The sequence below is a fragment of the Pyrenophora tritici-repentis genome, chromosome 1 (assembly GCF_003171515.1).
Source record: "Pyrenophora tritici-repentis strain M4 chromosome 1, whole genome shotgun sequence".
Taxonomy (NCBI): Eukaryota; Fungi; Ascomycota; class Dothideomycetes; order Pleosporales; family Pleosporaceae; genus Pyrenophora; species Pyrenophora tritici-repentis.
The window spans coordinates 3,632,587-3,647,408 of NC_089390.1; the positions used below are offsets into that span (position 1 = coordinate 3,632,587).

General features: G+C 53.2%; 3 protein-coding genes across 3 annotated transcripts; 1 reads left to right on the plus strand and 2 right to left on the minus strand.

The window, feature by feature from the left end:
- Positions 1 to 346: 346 nt before the first annotated feature.
- Positions 347 to 1,990, minus strand: PtrM4_014400 (Gti1-Pac2 multi-domain protein; the record flags this gene model as incomplete). The annotated part of the gene is made up of 1 exon (XM_066103140.1): positions 347 to 1,990. One exon carries the CDS (start codon positions 1,988 to 1,990, stop codon positions 347 to 349), a length of 1,644 nt encoding a protein of 547 aa, XP_065965342.1.
- Positions 1,991 to 10,788: 8,798 nt separating this feature from the next.
- Positions 10,789 to 11,839, minus strand: PtrM4_014410 (uncharacterized protein; the record flags this gene model as incomplete). Its single annotated transcript, XM_001931359.2, has 2 exons — positions 10,789 to 11,568; positions 11,681 to 11,839. 2 exons carry the CDS (start codon positions 11,837 to 11,839, stop codon positions 10,789 to 10,791), a joined length of 939 nt encoding a protein of 312 aa, XP_001931394.2.
- A 601-nt stretch (positions 11,840 to 12,440) lies between these two features.
- Positions 12,441 to 12,939, plus strand: PtrM4_014420 (uncharacterized protein; the record flags this gene model as incomplete). The annotated part of the gene is made up of 2 exons (XM_001931360.2): positions 12,441 to 12,711; positions 12,764 to 12,939. The coding sequence occupies 2 exons, from the start codon at positions 12,441 to 12,443 to the stop codon at positions 12,937 to 12,939; spliced, it is 447 nt and encodes a 148-aa protein (XP_001931395.1).
- Positions 12,940 to 14,822: the final 1,883 nt, after the last annotated feature.

The following is a 14,822-nucleotide window of genomic DNA, read 5'->3' on the forward strand; positions in this document are numbered from 1 at the left end:
CAAGACATCAAAGAATGCTTTTAAGACAGATATCGTCGCTGGAAATGGACGTTTGAGAAAAGCAAAAACGCAGAGGTCGCAGAAAACAAACCGATGGTGACACCACAAACGCCATAAACCGAAGTCAGAAATGAAAGAAATGTAGATAGTGTGCAAGCTGAAATGCCGTTGTTGAGAGATTGCCGCCTTCGCCAAAAGAAATATGCCACTAAGGGGGTATCAGATTCAAATCATCCGCCATGAATGTCCTGTACATTTGTATATCGTTCAGAATCTTGCAGATTGAAAGTTGGGGTTTGGTTGGTTGTGCTTCGGTATTAAAAGGATGCATCGTCCCAAGGAAGACTTAGTAGCCCTGGTGTGGGTTTGACGTGTACTTTTGATCTGGAACGTACTTTTGATCGGTGACATAGTAGGAATGAGGATGAGGAGCTGACGGGAACTGTGTTTGAGTAAAGGGCTGCAGGTCGACAGGTGCCGACGCCCTCCTCTGTTGGTCATGCTGTGGCACTGGGATTTGACCTGCTTGTTGGCCTGCGGGTGAGCTCTGTGCAGGGAGGCTGTGCGCCTCGAAGCTTCCAGCCTGTGCTATCGCGTATGAAGTGGGCTGTGGCGCTTGGTACTGTTGAGCCGGTGCATGCTGGGCAAACGACGCGGTTGGAGCAGCTGAGCTCTGGTCGAATGAGTAGTGACGAGCAGACTGTGCGTGCGGCGCATAGTGCGATGTAGGGGCACCTTGTGTGGCGTACTGTGGGCTCGCTGTATGAGGCGAAGAGTAAGGTTGAGGAGACGAGGGTTGCGCAAAGTGTTGTTGTGATGCGTAAGGCTGAGGTGATGGCTGCTGAACCGGGTATTGACTCGGTTGTGGGGCTGAGTACTGGGATGCTGCAGGTTGAGAGGCGGCGTAGTGTTGCGGGCTGTGATGGCTCGCACCATACTGAGAAACTTGGGGCCCGTGCCAGTAATCTGGGACGGTCAAGTGGAGGGGAGCATGGGTTTGCATTATACCCTGTGGTCCCACTGCTTGAGTGACGGCACCAATGACATGGTGCTGTACATGGCTCGGCTGGATGTGGTGCGGGTATCCCGCTACGAGCGGCATGTCCTTGCTCTCTTCATCTTCGAGGCTAACCTTCCAGCCATTGAGAAGCTCCGGCCTGGGCTGTATGTCGGCAAGCTTGGGATCTTGGAACGGTCGCTTGAGCTTGCCACTGACAACGTCTTCGAGACTGTAATAGGAGATGACGTGGTGATGGGTGCCCTGATACTTGACAGAGATGGTCTTCTTCATCAGACCGCCCTCCTTGAACTCATAGCTGTCGATGAGGGAGCCGCAGAAGCGTCTTTGTTGATCGGGCGTGAGGCTCTGGGCGAAGTTGGCATAGACCTTGTTCATCGAGTCGGCATCGGCGGACGGGTCGAACGAGGGGTTCTCGTATTCGTCCTCAGAGTTCTCGAGAACTTCACCAGTCTTGGACCTGGCCGGGCCATTGCTCTCCTTTCGCTTGCGCTTGGTACCACATGATGGGTTTAGAGCGGACTTCTTCTCCTCAGGCTTCAATGCTCGTACGAGTTGTCGGTAGATGAGGCAGTTGTTCATGACGCGGCTAGGCGACCAGTGAACGGCATCAGTCCAGCGCTTGATGCCAGAAGCGTTCTCTTCGTAGACCAAGACAGTTCCAGAAGTGAGCATCTCCGCACGCTCCTTGTCGTGAGGCCGGCGGCTGATATGGCTGAGACGTCCTTGGAGTGCAGCCTCCACTACGGTCATGGCGTCTTTGGTAGTGTCGAGGAAACCCTGCCATGTGGGCTTGAATGCGGGTTGCGCCTTGACCATGGCGCCTGCGACCTGCGGTCTTGAAGGGGGAGGGGTGTTTGTCGCGGTTGAGATAACACGTGAGGTGGCGATTGAGTGATGGCGGGCGGGTTGGCGGATCTGTTGTTGTTGCATCGAAGGAGTGAAGTTCGCGTATAATGACGAGTCGAACATGGTGGGATATGAGGCTTGATGTGCGGTCGGTTGTTGCGGCCAGTTCCATGAATCCGCGTCGCTGTAACCTTCCACCTTTTGCACGCCAGCCAAGGACATGTCATGTCCGAAAGAAGGCATCGTCAACGTCGATGCCCTGATACCTTGCAACATGGGGAAAGTTTGTCGTTTGCAAATCGAATTGCGTGTGGGTTTTAGGCGTTGTGAATGAGATGGAGTAAACAGGGTTTGGTTCAAAGGACCGGAGGAGTCGTCACCATGTGAGACTTTTGTCGATTGCACAGCAGCCGAAATCCAGTATGTTGATGGGTCGGAAGAGAAAGGCGCAAGAGTAACGCAAGTAAGACGGGATTGGGCGTCGCTAAAGGGTTGAAATGGCAGTAGCGAGACAGTCAAACTGAAGAGGAAATTAGCGCTGGCAGCAAGATTGAATGGTCAGAGAGCAACTCACAAAAGTCAATTCGAGAGAAAAGGAGTGTTATGGGGGTTGTATGCGGAAAGCAGAGAGCGGTGAGCGGACTGTGTGGCTCCAAATGTTGAGGTTGGAGATGGGCGGGACGAAAGGCGGGGCAGGTGCGTTGGAAGGTGCAGATAGCTATAATCCCGATTCCAGTCTTTGAAGTTCGCTTAGGCACACGAGGATTATGCGCTGGCCGTGGTGGTGGAAGATGCAAACAATGGGTGAGCTGTATGAAGAATTAGGGACTGGGTGAATATAGGCGGTGATGGAAGGACATGAGAAGGCACGTACTGAAGCAAGTGCGTGCAAACAACAATATGGAGTATGTAGGAGGTACCAGAGAGTGGTCCAGGGAACGGGTAGGAATATGTATATTTGGGGGTTAATATCGATGCGTCGGCGAATTGCGAAGGAACCAGGATGTCAGGGTTAGCAGGGCCCAGGGACGATAATAGGGTGAAGAGGGAATAGTAGCAACGGCGGCATCAGCCAGCAGGCATGGACCTGCGGTCTAACGACTTCACGCTGGCTGGCCTATGGCAGGTGACGGAGGGGATTGGCGACTCCTGGCAATGACTCTCCATGGATGAGGCAGGTCAAGCGTGAGAGGATATGCACGCCTGCGACAGAGCACGAAGGCAATACGTCGTGATGCGTTGCCTGGGAGGGAATGGCATGTACCCGGCAGCCATGACACACTACCACAGTGGCCGCTTGGAAGGCTTTGCCAGCTTGGGCTGGCAGACAGTTGATAGCCACAGTAGCGCAGCGATCGCCCCTGGTTGAGCTGGGTGCTAGGCTCTGGCCGTCGACTCTGGACATGAGGCAGCCCTGCTGGGCGTGTTCGCCCTTCAGCCATCCGCCAGTTCGCGGACTCTGGCCCATGAGACGATCAACGCGCACAAGCAGCGCTCCCTGGACCTGGTCGCTTTCTCCACCGCCGCCGACCGCACCATTTGCTAGCTAGACTAGTGCCGCCATGACTCCGCAGCTGCCAGGGCCGGGCTTTGGACGGCGCAAGCTTCATGTTCCTGGACGGCGGCCGCTGGTGAAGCAGGACGCGAAACTCTCTTGCTCCCGCAACGTGCTGGGCCCAGGAACGGCGGCCGCAACGCATTGAAGGGCAGTTTTCTGGACCCAGAGCGGACGCGGCGGACCATGGCAGGCGGCTTACCTACAGCACAGCAGGCCCGACGTCGGATCCTGAGGGAGCAAAAGACGGAGCAGCAGACGGGGGGTGGGTGGGACAGGCAGGGCCAAGAGAGCATCATGCCGCCGGAACAGGGCAGCATGCAGACGACGAGCATGGCGACTGGGATGTGCATCCGCGTAGAGGCAAGCGTCATGGCTGCTGAGTGAAGAGAAGGGCCAGGACTTCCAGGAGCAGGCTGCGTGCGTGCTGCGTGGGCCACTGCTCGCGGATCCGGGACGAGGCGCTATGTTTCACACGGTCGCGTCTGCTCCATCCATCCCCCCTCCCCCCTCCCCCCGGCCCTGTCGACAGCTAAGTACATACGTACGGTAGGCGGTGGCTTGGTCTACGTCCGGGTGCCTCCATGTTCGACGGCTGCATGGTACTCTCGTACTCTCCGCAACATGTGCGTAGGCGCAAACGCCGCGCCACAGCTGGCGGCGGAGAAAGCCCCGAACACGCTGTTGCTGCGCAGGTCGCCGTGGGCCGCCTGGCCGTCGTGTGGTGCGCGGGTCGGTCGGTGGGTGTCGTCGACGACGGTGCCGGTCGCAGGTCAAGTGACGTCCATACATAGCCTAGCGTGCACGGGCGCTGAGGGCCTCCGACCGAGAAGCTCCCCTCTCATCATCCTGGCCCTCAATCCTGGAAGAGCATCATGCACGCCCGTCACGCCCGTCGCTCCGTAGGTGAGAAAAAATTGCACCGCGCGCAGCTGCGTACCTCAGTAGCTGCAAACTCGTCAGTCAACTGTCTGTGCAAGGCGTCGTCTGTGCCCGTGATTTGCAGCTATCGCGCAACCAGCATGTCATGGCGCTGTGGGGTAGCGGTGCCCAAAGCCACCCATTCACACGCGGCCGTAGTGAGCAGGGCCTGAGCTCGCCTGGGCGCTGATGCTCCGCCATGTTGCTTGCTGCTTTGCCCAAAACTGCACCAGGTCTCGTCCTCCTCGCTCAAGTGTCCGCGAACGACGAGATAACGCGGGGCTGGTCATGACGACAATACCGAAAGCTGATACGTGAAGGCCAGCGGGTCCTGGTGCAGGTGCAGGTGCAGCAACAGGAGTGCATGACTACAGTACTGACTACTGCACACGCCAGCTCGCTCACTGACGCGACATCCTGGCTCACGGCCACAGTCCACAGTCCATCATCATCAGCGGTATGCAATGCATTGATGAATGATGAGTCGCGTCTGCTACCCTGCTCTACAGTACTGTACGTACGTACGTAGGTAGGTAGGTAGGTAGAGTCTTACTTGCGGTCTACCGTACCCTACCGTACCCTGCCCCAGACGTGCGCTCCGGCCGTGATCGTCCCTTGCGCTCAGCGTTGATCGTCCCTTGCGCGTGCGCAGTGCGCGAAGCCTGATCGTCCGACTTGGACGCTGCCAATGATGCTTCCACTCTAGTCAGGAACGTCATCCACAGCCGATGATGTGCTTTGTGCCGACTAACCCGACAGTACCTAGGTAGCTACTTACAGTCCAGACGGCGCTATCAAGTCCGGTCCGTACCAGGTCTGGCCTTGAGACGATTGACTGAGTCATGCATATCCTGCAAGTCACGCACTTCGCCCGTTTCGGCCGCAAGCAATCGTCGACATGAATCCTCCTTGGGCTGCCTGCTGTCTTACACGGCGCCTGACAGCTACCAGGTTTAACGGCTATCGCTAGCTGCTCGGAGGTTTCAGCGAGATGCAACCTTTTTTTTCCCACCCCACGACTGCACTGAATTAGGCCGCCGCCCTCTCACGATTCGGCGCCTGTTTGCACACTACCTCTCGTCTCGCCAGACACACGCGCGCCAATGTTGCGGCTGGTCCTGGGAACATCGTTGCTTGACAAGCTCTTAAGGGAAGCAATTATAGGCCCCTGGCATATATACAACTACCATCAGCTCAGACCACACACTCGATTGTTGACTCTGTCCTTGTTCAGTAAGTCTACACTCTACATGGATTGATCAATTCAGGTCGTGGCTGATCAACACTAACCTAGTCGTCTGGCCCTGTTCGCGTTTCGATTCCACTAGCGCTTCACAAGTGAACGCATTCCCACCGACTTTCACTGCCCGACTCAGTTTACCAAGTTTATTCGAGCAAACGGACTCGTCCACAGCCAAAAGTCCACTATTCTTGCTGCTATGACCAGATGTTCCGCTGCGCCCACGAATCACCCCCGCGAGCAGAGCATCTTGTTCATCGGACAGCTGTTGCAGCCTAGCGGCTCGCTCGCCCCGGATTATTACCGACAAGCATGTGGCGAGAGTGACTTTGAGCTTGGAGAAACTGGCTAGATCTGCACAACTTCAATCATGATGCGATGCGTCTGCACCTAAACGCGCGACACGCTAACATGAGAGCAGCGCCTTGTTACGCACCATCACAGTCGCTTCGCATACAGCGTGACTATAACTGCAATGTCGCTATACGACCTCCTGCGGACCTTGGTCGACTATCACGCCGACGCGCACTGCACACGACATTGCAATGTTGCTCTCTCATGTAACGCCATTGCCCTCTCTCGCTTCACCATGCTCCCCAGTCAAACGAGGCAGACGTTGCAACAGTCAAGCAGGATTACATCACCACCATTCCCATCACTAGAGTCGATCCCCGGGATATCTCCGCTTCTGTCTCGGCCCATGTTCAGCAAGCCAAGCTACAGTCTGCTCAACGCGGAAGTGGTCATGTACCATCGTGATGAAGCTCTGGCTCTGTCCATGTTGAACACTTCTGGGATACCCCCAACAACTTCTATTGACTGCTCGTGCGCTCTGGCTCCCTACGCGGCTCCATCCGCCGTAGCATGCATTGCTCCTATCCTGACACCAGTCTCGTAATTCGGGAAACTCCTTTGAGTCCCAGCAAAATTGCCACCAAGCGCGCAACTGCGTGCACTTAACAGGGATGATCGACACCGGATTAAGAGGTCCCTGGACGATCATGAAGATCCGGATCGTGCGGATATTTTATGCTAGACGTGCGCTAGACGACCATCCTCCGTGGAGCCAGACGAAAGCGCGCAATTCACACCGTGAACTCCTCACCAGGGACCAAAGCGAAAGCTTGGGTCGGCCACACTTCGGCCAGCCTTGGGCGCCCATTTGCTAGGCACCCTCGAGGGTCCGGCCCGCGCAGCTGTAGCTAAAAGTGTGCGCTCGGACGCCGTGTGAACGCCATCGCACCCAGCCTGCATTTTTATTCTCCTGAGATTAACTTCACTGCACGAGTTTTCCCTCCCAGATGTAGTAGCAGTCGGAGAATTATGCTTTCTTCACCGCAAAAGCTTTCTGAGAAACTCCAAAAAGATGCGGTGTGCTCAGTCGGTTGGCACTCGTAGGGGACCATCGACTCGCTGCCGTCGTATCCAAACAAATCATTGCATAGTTTCATGGCACATGACAGTTCCGTAACCTCCCGTCGGCAGCCTCTACATCAAATCTTTGCCAGTTTGAACCTCGGCTCAGTGTGCAAAGGTTCAGCACTCCTATCTTCCTCGACCGGCGGCCAGCCGTGTACTCTCTGCTCGCCGCTTCGGGCAACCCGGCTAGCCGTCTAGAATCTCCTTTACGTATACATCAGGCAATACGATGGGAATGCTAGTGACTAGTGCTTCGATAGATCATCTATCATCGCCGTAGATCCAAGAGCACGACACCCCGTGAATCTTGGGATACCTTGTCGATCCGGGCCGACATCTATGTCTTGCAGCATCTTCAACGATGCTGTGTCGCAACCTCAACGGAGATATCGCTTTCGTAAACCTACTGACTCATGAGATTGGACCCTTTCGAAAGTCTGCAACTCCACCATTTACCCCAAACTACTAGCAATCTGGTCGACCTGCAGGATGCACCTAGTTTACTGTCACGTTCAACAGTTTCACCAATCGGCTCTATCCCTAAACGTCGCACTCATCCAGCGCCCTATAGGGTCCCAACGTATGAGCGCCATCGGCATCCTCTCCGGAAATATCGAATCGCTTCTAATTCCCTAAAAAGATTACATACCTGTCACGATATGTCCCATAATATGGTACGACATCACACCAGAGGCGTTTCAAACCATTGAAAGTTGACCTTCCATACATTCAACAGTTCAACGTCTGGCCCGAAATGCTGTCTCCCAAGCGCAGTGCTTTGGGTAATGACGTGCATTAGACACGTCTCGGTGCAAACCTTCATGTCATAGCAGGATTGACGACTCCAGTAGTCCGCGCCGGGCATCTCTGCGACGATGGCGACATCTCTAAAAAGAGCTACAGTTCCACGAGCGTACCCACAACCGCATTCAGATTGCGCACTCGGAGCTGTCACAACCCCCGCTACTATACGAGCAACGCTACTTCACTACTGCACTGCCCGTTGGAGATGCACAGCGAAGGTAGGTGGCTCAGGAACGTACCCACATCACACAAAGTTAGTTCAGCCACGAGCTTTCAGCCACGCTGATGAGCGATCTCATCACGGACGCCCTGATGCTGTTTCATCACCAAGTCTATCTTGCACTGCACATCGCTTCATGCATCTAGATTCGGATCCACTACATCACACCTGCCCTCTTCAACTCAGGCTTGGGTGGCCCTGCGCGCAGATCAAGCGAGGCCCGTACGCGGACCTTTCCTTGCTGCATCTCCATCACGGTCTCACCACGAACATCCGTGTATCTACTGGTTTTCGTTTGATTTGCGGTGGGACTTGTCGTTTCATTCGTCTTCGCCAAATGAATTACAAACGGAATTGCGGGTCGACCCAGACCGAAACCTCTTTCGAGGGTGATGGGCAGGGCTCGACCTGAGCGAAACCACGGGCTATGACCAGAGTACTGTGGGACCCGGTATGCTGTGGCGAGACATGGACGGTTGTGTATGTGAAGCTGCATAGTCGTGGCCAACCAGATAACCATGTTCACGCATCACGTGAGTTCATGGGAAACTAATCACACTGCTCAATGGCACACCGACGTCATAATCACACAACACTAACACATCATCCTCGTCGACATGCGCTCATTGTAACCGCTTCCTGATACATCAAGGGGTTCGACTAGAGTGTGTGCATCACAATTCAAAGTTTACCCACAGACGTACCGCAAGTCGAACAGAGGGTCGGTGCGGACCGTTTCCCTTGGACAAGTCCATCCGACTGCGCGCCAACTTTATTCTTCGCCTGGCAGCGATCCTGTCGGCAATCCAGATCAACGTTCAGAATGATGACATGTTTCGCATTGCACACCGTCTGTTAGCCTCACGGCTGGCCTGACGGCCCGGGTCTGTCTTCCATCCAGTCTTCGTTGCCGGAAGCCTCAACATTTGCGCAATACCCTTCTTGACACCTGACTAGTGCATAGTGTAACAACTCAATCAACTTCAACATTGGTGCGCCTGGATGTTGTCGGCTCTGCCGATAGCACAAGCGGTGGGTAAACACAAAACCACCATCAAACAAGACAATCAATACAACGATGACGCGCAAGGTCCAATACGGCACTCTCGTATGCCCAACACCGATAGCCGGCCCAACTTCTTTGTTGCACAGAAATAGAGATCGGGATGGAGAATTGCCGTTCCATTGTCGTTGCCTCTTAGGGCTGACTGTACTTTGTTCTCGATCAGCTGCGGATCAACGACTAGACGCTGATCTTCCGAGAGAAAGACCGACAACTGCCGTTGATCCCGAAAGGAGCCTTATTCTAGCCCTCCTGGCTTATCGCTGTGAGACACGGCCGGGTGGGTGATAGGTTGCTAAGTAATCGCTCGGCGTAGGAGCCAGGATCTCGAGCACGAGGTCGGAAAGATGGGTAAGATGGGTAAGCACTTAGGAGAGAGAGAGGGGGAGTGGAGATGGAGATGCGTGGGTTGGCCCGGTAGGGCGTGTATGTGGGTGGATTGGCAGTCGGAGTATTTTTCGCCCAGGGCGGGGAAATGGGGAAGGGGTGGTGGTGTGGGACGCCTTTTTTTTCTCCTTTTGATGAGATGAGAGATGGGTTGAGGCTCGGAGATTGGCGAGGCTGATGTAAGACCACGCTGCGGTCGTGTGCGAAGGATGGTCTGCAACCGGGTCGTACGTATATCGGCAGATACGGGATGGAAATGACAGGGTTGGAGATTTGCAAATGAGATGTCTGCTTCGGTCTCGTGTTTAGTATTGCTTGATGATTTTGTTGAATGTTGGGTTGTTGTGGTCACGTGTTGATGTAACCATGGTATGGGAACTTCCGAAGTCGCGTTTCCTTTGCGACATCTGCCCCCTTTTTTATGGTTCAATATGGAAATGACGCACGTGATTATCACAAGGCGGGGTGGCTGGGGAGGGGGATCAAGACAAGGCTTGTAGACTTGAATTCGACAGATGGCGTGCCTGAAGTATCAAAGGCAAATACAGAGGTCACATATCGAGATAGATAGAAACCATGTATCGACGCTGGACATGTATGAAACCAGACTAGAGTATGTAATAGTAGGATGCATAAACGCACCTTTGAACAGGAATATAGTAGTGCAAGAGTATAACACCGAATATACCACGACATCAATCCTGCAAGAATAAAATCTAAACGTTGAAAGACAGTACCAAGACCATACTTACTAACCTGATTCCCTTTCAAAGGAATGCCACTATAACATCCTGCAGGGGTAGAAAGAAGTATATATACATCTTAAGCGTAAAAGAGTTACATAGAGAGTGAAGCAACTCACGTTTCCCATTAATACTCATATTTAATACAAGAGAAAGACTAAATCCTGTTATTGCCCTCCAAGTTCTTTTTTTAGACTGGCGAAGGTCGTCGTGTGGTACGTGGTTTCTCGCTTTGGTGTCGAGGCTATAGACTGTTGGGCAATTATAGGGCAAGAGGATATGTAGACGGACACGGCATACAACAATCAACTAGAGACGATACAAGGCTAACGTGCGCTGATAGTGTGAGAGAGATAGAACGTGTTTTTTTGGATGGACTGGTATCTGTTATTGGTATGATAAGACGTATAGTCACTGTAGACTGAACATGGCAGCATATTACTCAACTGCTTATCCAAAAACAAAAAAAACCATCATCCGCCCGATTCAGCCATGCTTTCCTACTTGAACTTCTCCTGATCCTCACCCTTCCTCCCCCCCCCCTCCCTTTCCACAACTTAAACTCCTCACTAACAATCCCCCCCCGTCCCATCCCTCACCCTCCTCACCTCCACAACCCCGCTCTTCTTCTTCAACACCACGCTCCAAACCCCCTCATCCACCACCACGCTCTTTAACCACCCTAAAAACTCCGCCGCAAAGTTAATACAAACATTACCATCCCAGCAATTCGTCCCGCGACGCACCATACCAGGAATCTCATGCGTGTTGAAAGTCTGCAAGCCCCTCAATATGCCCGCTTTACTGCGGAACCCCACTGTGATCTTGGGGACACCGAGTAGAAAAGACTGGGCCCAGAACTTCAGTAGCTTGCGTTCGAACTTGAGGACGTCACGGTGTTGTTGGTGAGATGGGGGTGGTAGTTCTTCGCTGGTTTTGAGTTCTACCCATTGGATAGGTTCGTCGGGGTTGGTGGGCTTGGGAGCGAGCAAGCCGTCGACTTCGCCGCCAAGGATGAGGCTGTGGGGGCCAAAGGATGTGTGGACTATGGAGCAGTGTTGGGCAGCGTTGGATACGATGCCACGTTGGTGTTTTTCGATTTCTTGTGGCGACGTCCGGTCCGGTCGTGTGGGTATCAGCGCGAGCTGTTCGAACTTGTAGCCCCAGTATGTCATCATCTCGCGCGACTGCTGGTCTGGATGTTGTTGGTAACGGGGTGGGGGCCGATTGGCTTCTGTGGCGCGGTCGGCTGCTCGCGAAGGAAAATCTTCTTCGATGTATATTGTGCCATTGTGGACGGTTGCGAACATACTGAATTCCGCAAAGTTATCGAAGGGGGCTGTCATGATCTGGGTTCGTTAGCAACTGGCTCTGGGTTGGTTTCCTTTTCGACAAGCAGCAAGGTAGGGAAGCTGGGATTTGCTTACCTTGCTGTTTTGTATATCGTCTACTTCAACTTACCTTGGTCATCATGCCCCTCCACGTCATAAAATCCGCTTTGATCTCAGACTCGGTTGCCTGCTCTTCCATGAGGGTTCGAAGCAAGCTGTCCAGGTGTGGGTCTTCCTTGTCTTCGTAATGCTTGAACGTCTCAAATCCGTCCTTGAGATCTGCGCCCATGGGCGGTGGCACATAGTAGCTAATTCCTGACTCATCTGCCCGGTATTCGTGGTTGTCGTCGTAAGAAAAGTGGGCGACCTGACGAGGTCGTTTTATCGTGGCTGACGCGCCGCGGAAGCGATTGACAGGTTGTATGGAGAATCGGTGGACTTCTGAGCTCAATTTTGATGGCGCAATCTGCGGAGGCGATACTTCTGGTTTCGCCGTCGCCGTCGTCGTCGTCGTGGATGAGGCTGAAGCTGCTGCTTGCGGAGGCGCTCGTGTTCTGGGGCGTTTGCGGGGCGGCGACCTGTCTTCTTTCTCTGCTTCGACGTGCGGACTGGGTGACCTTGGAGGAAGTCCGGTAGAAGCAGTATCTGGTGTCTCTTGCGTCATTGTATGGTTTTGCGCCGGAGAAGTCGCAATTTGCGTCTTCTGCTTCGCCGCGGAGGTGTCGCGATGCTAGCTGCTTTCACCCCCGCTGCCCCCATTCGCGTACCTGACTAACTACGGCACGCCATCCGCACCACCATCACCAACATCAACGTCACCTCCACATCCCGCTGCCAGCGCCCCCCTGCATTCACCTTCCAACATCTACTATACCTGGATACACCACAAAATGGATAATCGTGCCATCCGCCTCCCACCCACAGCCCGTCGCAATCTCTTCGCCACCGCCCAACAGCAACAACAACAAACCTCCCGTCGCCAAAATGGAACCGCGCCCTCTATCCGTCCTGACAGCCGGGAAGTTGAGCCGGATATCTTCCAGCAACCCGCCGAAGATGAACTTGTTGAGCGCGATGACCAGGGCGAGTACGTGATCCATGCGCCGGACCCGGTCTACGGGAACAACAAGGATGCTGAACCCGAGGATAACGATGAGGCCGGTACGTTTCATGTTACATGGGATGGAGGACGCCACTGATTGATCATGTGTAGAGCAAGAGAATGAGCTCATAGAGATGTATGTAAATGGCAAGCCAGATGCTCACTGGGATACGGATGCAGTCGAAGAGGAAGTCAGGGCTGCCCTGAAGAACAGCCTACGGAAAAAGGTGGCTAGTTTAGAAGATGACAAGTGGATGTTTGAGGCCGAGACTGAGGTGAAGAAGTAAGTTAGCATTCGTGGTTATTGGGAATGATGGGGGCGCTTAGCATTGTGATACCCTTCGTATGCCATTGTAGGCACATGTAATTCTCGATGATCACAACCTGATACGTGTGAACAGGTGTGGTTGTGAGTTTTAAGCTCGAACAGCACATCCTTGCGATTCCAGATACTAATGAGAATAGTATGGTGTACATAGCTGTCAACAAACATCAGTCATGTTATTATTCATGTTCCACTTATCGGGACTTTGTATACAGTCTAGTCGACCAAACTTGCCAGATGGATAAATACCACATCCCCAGAACCCTAGGCATCAGAAGTTGGGGTTCCTGTGCCTGATGCAGCTTACACATCATTCTCGTGACAAGGCCAACCATGCCACACGCCGTCTTTCTTGGTATTCTCTCAGCTCGTATCAAACTGACTCATTCGACCCAAGCTCCACAAGAAAGTGAGTTGTGTGCAATTTTTGAAAGTGGGTGGACCCCGGGTCTGCACGAGTAGACGTATACCGGAGTTCCGTTTGACGCGTTTCGTGGACAAACTTGTTGTATGAGGCGTTGAGCTGAAGGACATATTGGAAGCTCATGCACATAACGAGTGCGGGTAGGCGATAGCGGGGAAGGCGCAAGCACATAAAGTGAGCGACCAGAGTGCGAGGAAAAATGAAGATATAATGACCGGGCTCTATAGTGGCTTCATGAGCTTCATTCAATGTAACAGTGGGAACTGGGAACTAGACTCGATAGGAGAGTAGAGTGAAAGGGCGTGTCCTCTGCTGCTAATGGTCTCTATGAGGCCGCAAGTTGTACTTTTGCTGCGCGATAGCCTATCGGAAAGCAGCAAATTGTTTGGTCTATCGAGAATTGGTTGTTATGGGGTACTGTGGGGATTGAAGCTGCAGAAGATGGCCGTGGCAACTGAGTCAAGTGGGAGTAGGGCGTGTAGTATTTCATCAAAGAATGAAAATCCTCGAGTCGTTTTCAAAGATATTGGATTGAGAAAATGAATGGTCAAGGGTAAGTGCTAGTAAAGACATCTCCCTAGCCGTCTTCCTTGTCGCCGCCTTCGGGGACGCTCAATGACGAAGCCTCCGGTCCGCGCTTCAGATGTCTCAGGAAAAGAAAAGGACCAAGAGATGCCAGGCACATGTGTCGAAGATTTCAGCTTGTCTGGAAATTGTTCCATTTGCCAAAACAAGCTTGGGTGTCGCTCCTTCCCCAAGCTGCGCACGCCAAGCTTAGTCTCAAAGCGAACGCAAACCATGAATCCTGGAAACATGCTGCCCACACCTTCGAACAACAGAAATACCTAGAGCGTATAGCTCGCTATCAATATCCACAAAACACTTTTTTAATGATCAATTGCACACTCTACTACGGTAACGATCACTATCTTCGACAACGATAGGCGCAGAATCGGATAGCAACGGACACCGAGCGCAGCAGGACACCGAGAAACTAGACAAGTATCTTCAGACAAGGATGTTACTATCACCTGCCCATGTACTGATGTTGTCATATGATACACACTTGCGCCTTGTCTGAGCCAGCCACGAAACTCCTGCGTGCACCTGAATGCCACCGACATACCGAAACGATCGTATACGAACCTCTTTTACGCAATTGTCGCCGTCAATCTTGGATACGTGAACCTTCCTACAGTACCTACCTTTCTGCATACCCGAAGCCGCTGCCGTAAGCGCACCCGAACGCACGAGAAGAAAGCCATGGACTAGCACAAGCGAAAGACGGGAACAAACACAACGGAGAAGGTAGATACTGTGACGACGAGAGACGATACTAGGAGAGATATAAGAAGACGCAATGGAAATGCTGATTGCTTTGTAGAGCTGGTGCTTCACAAGTAGCTGAGGCGGCTTAGGAT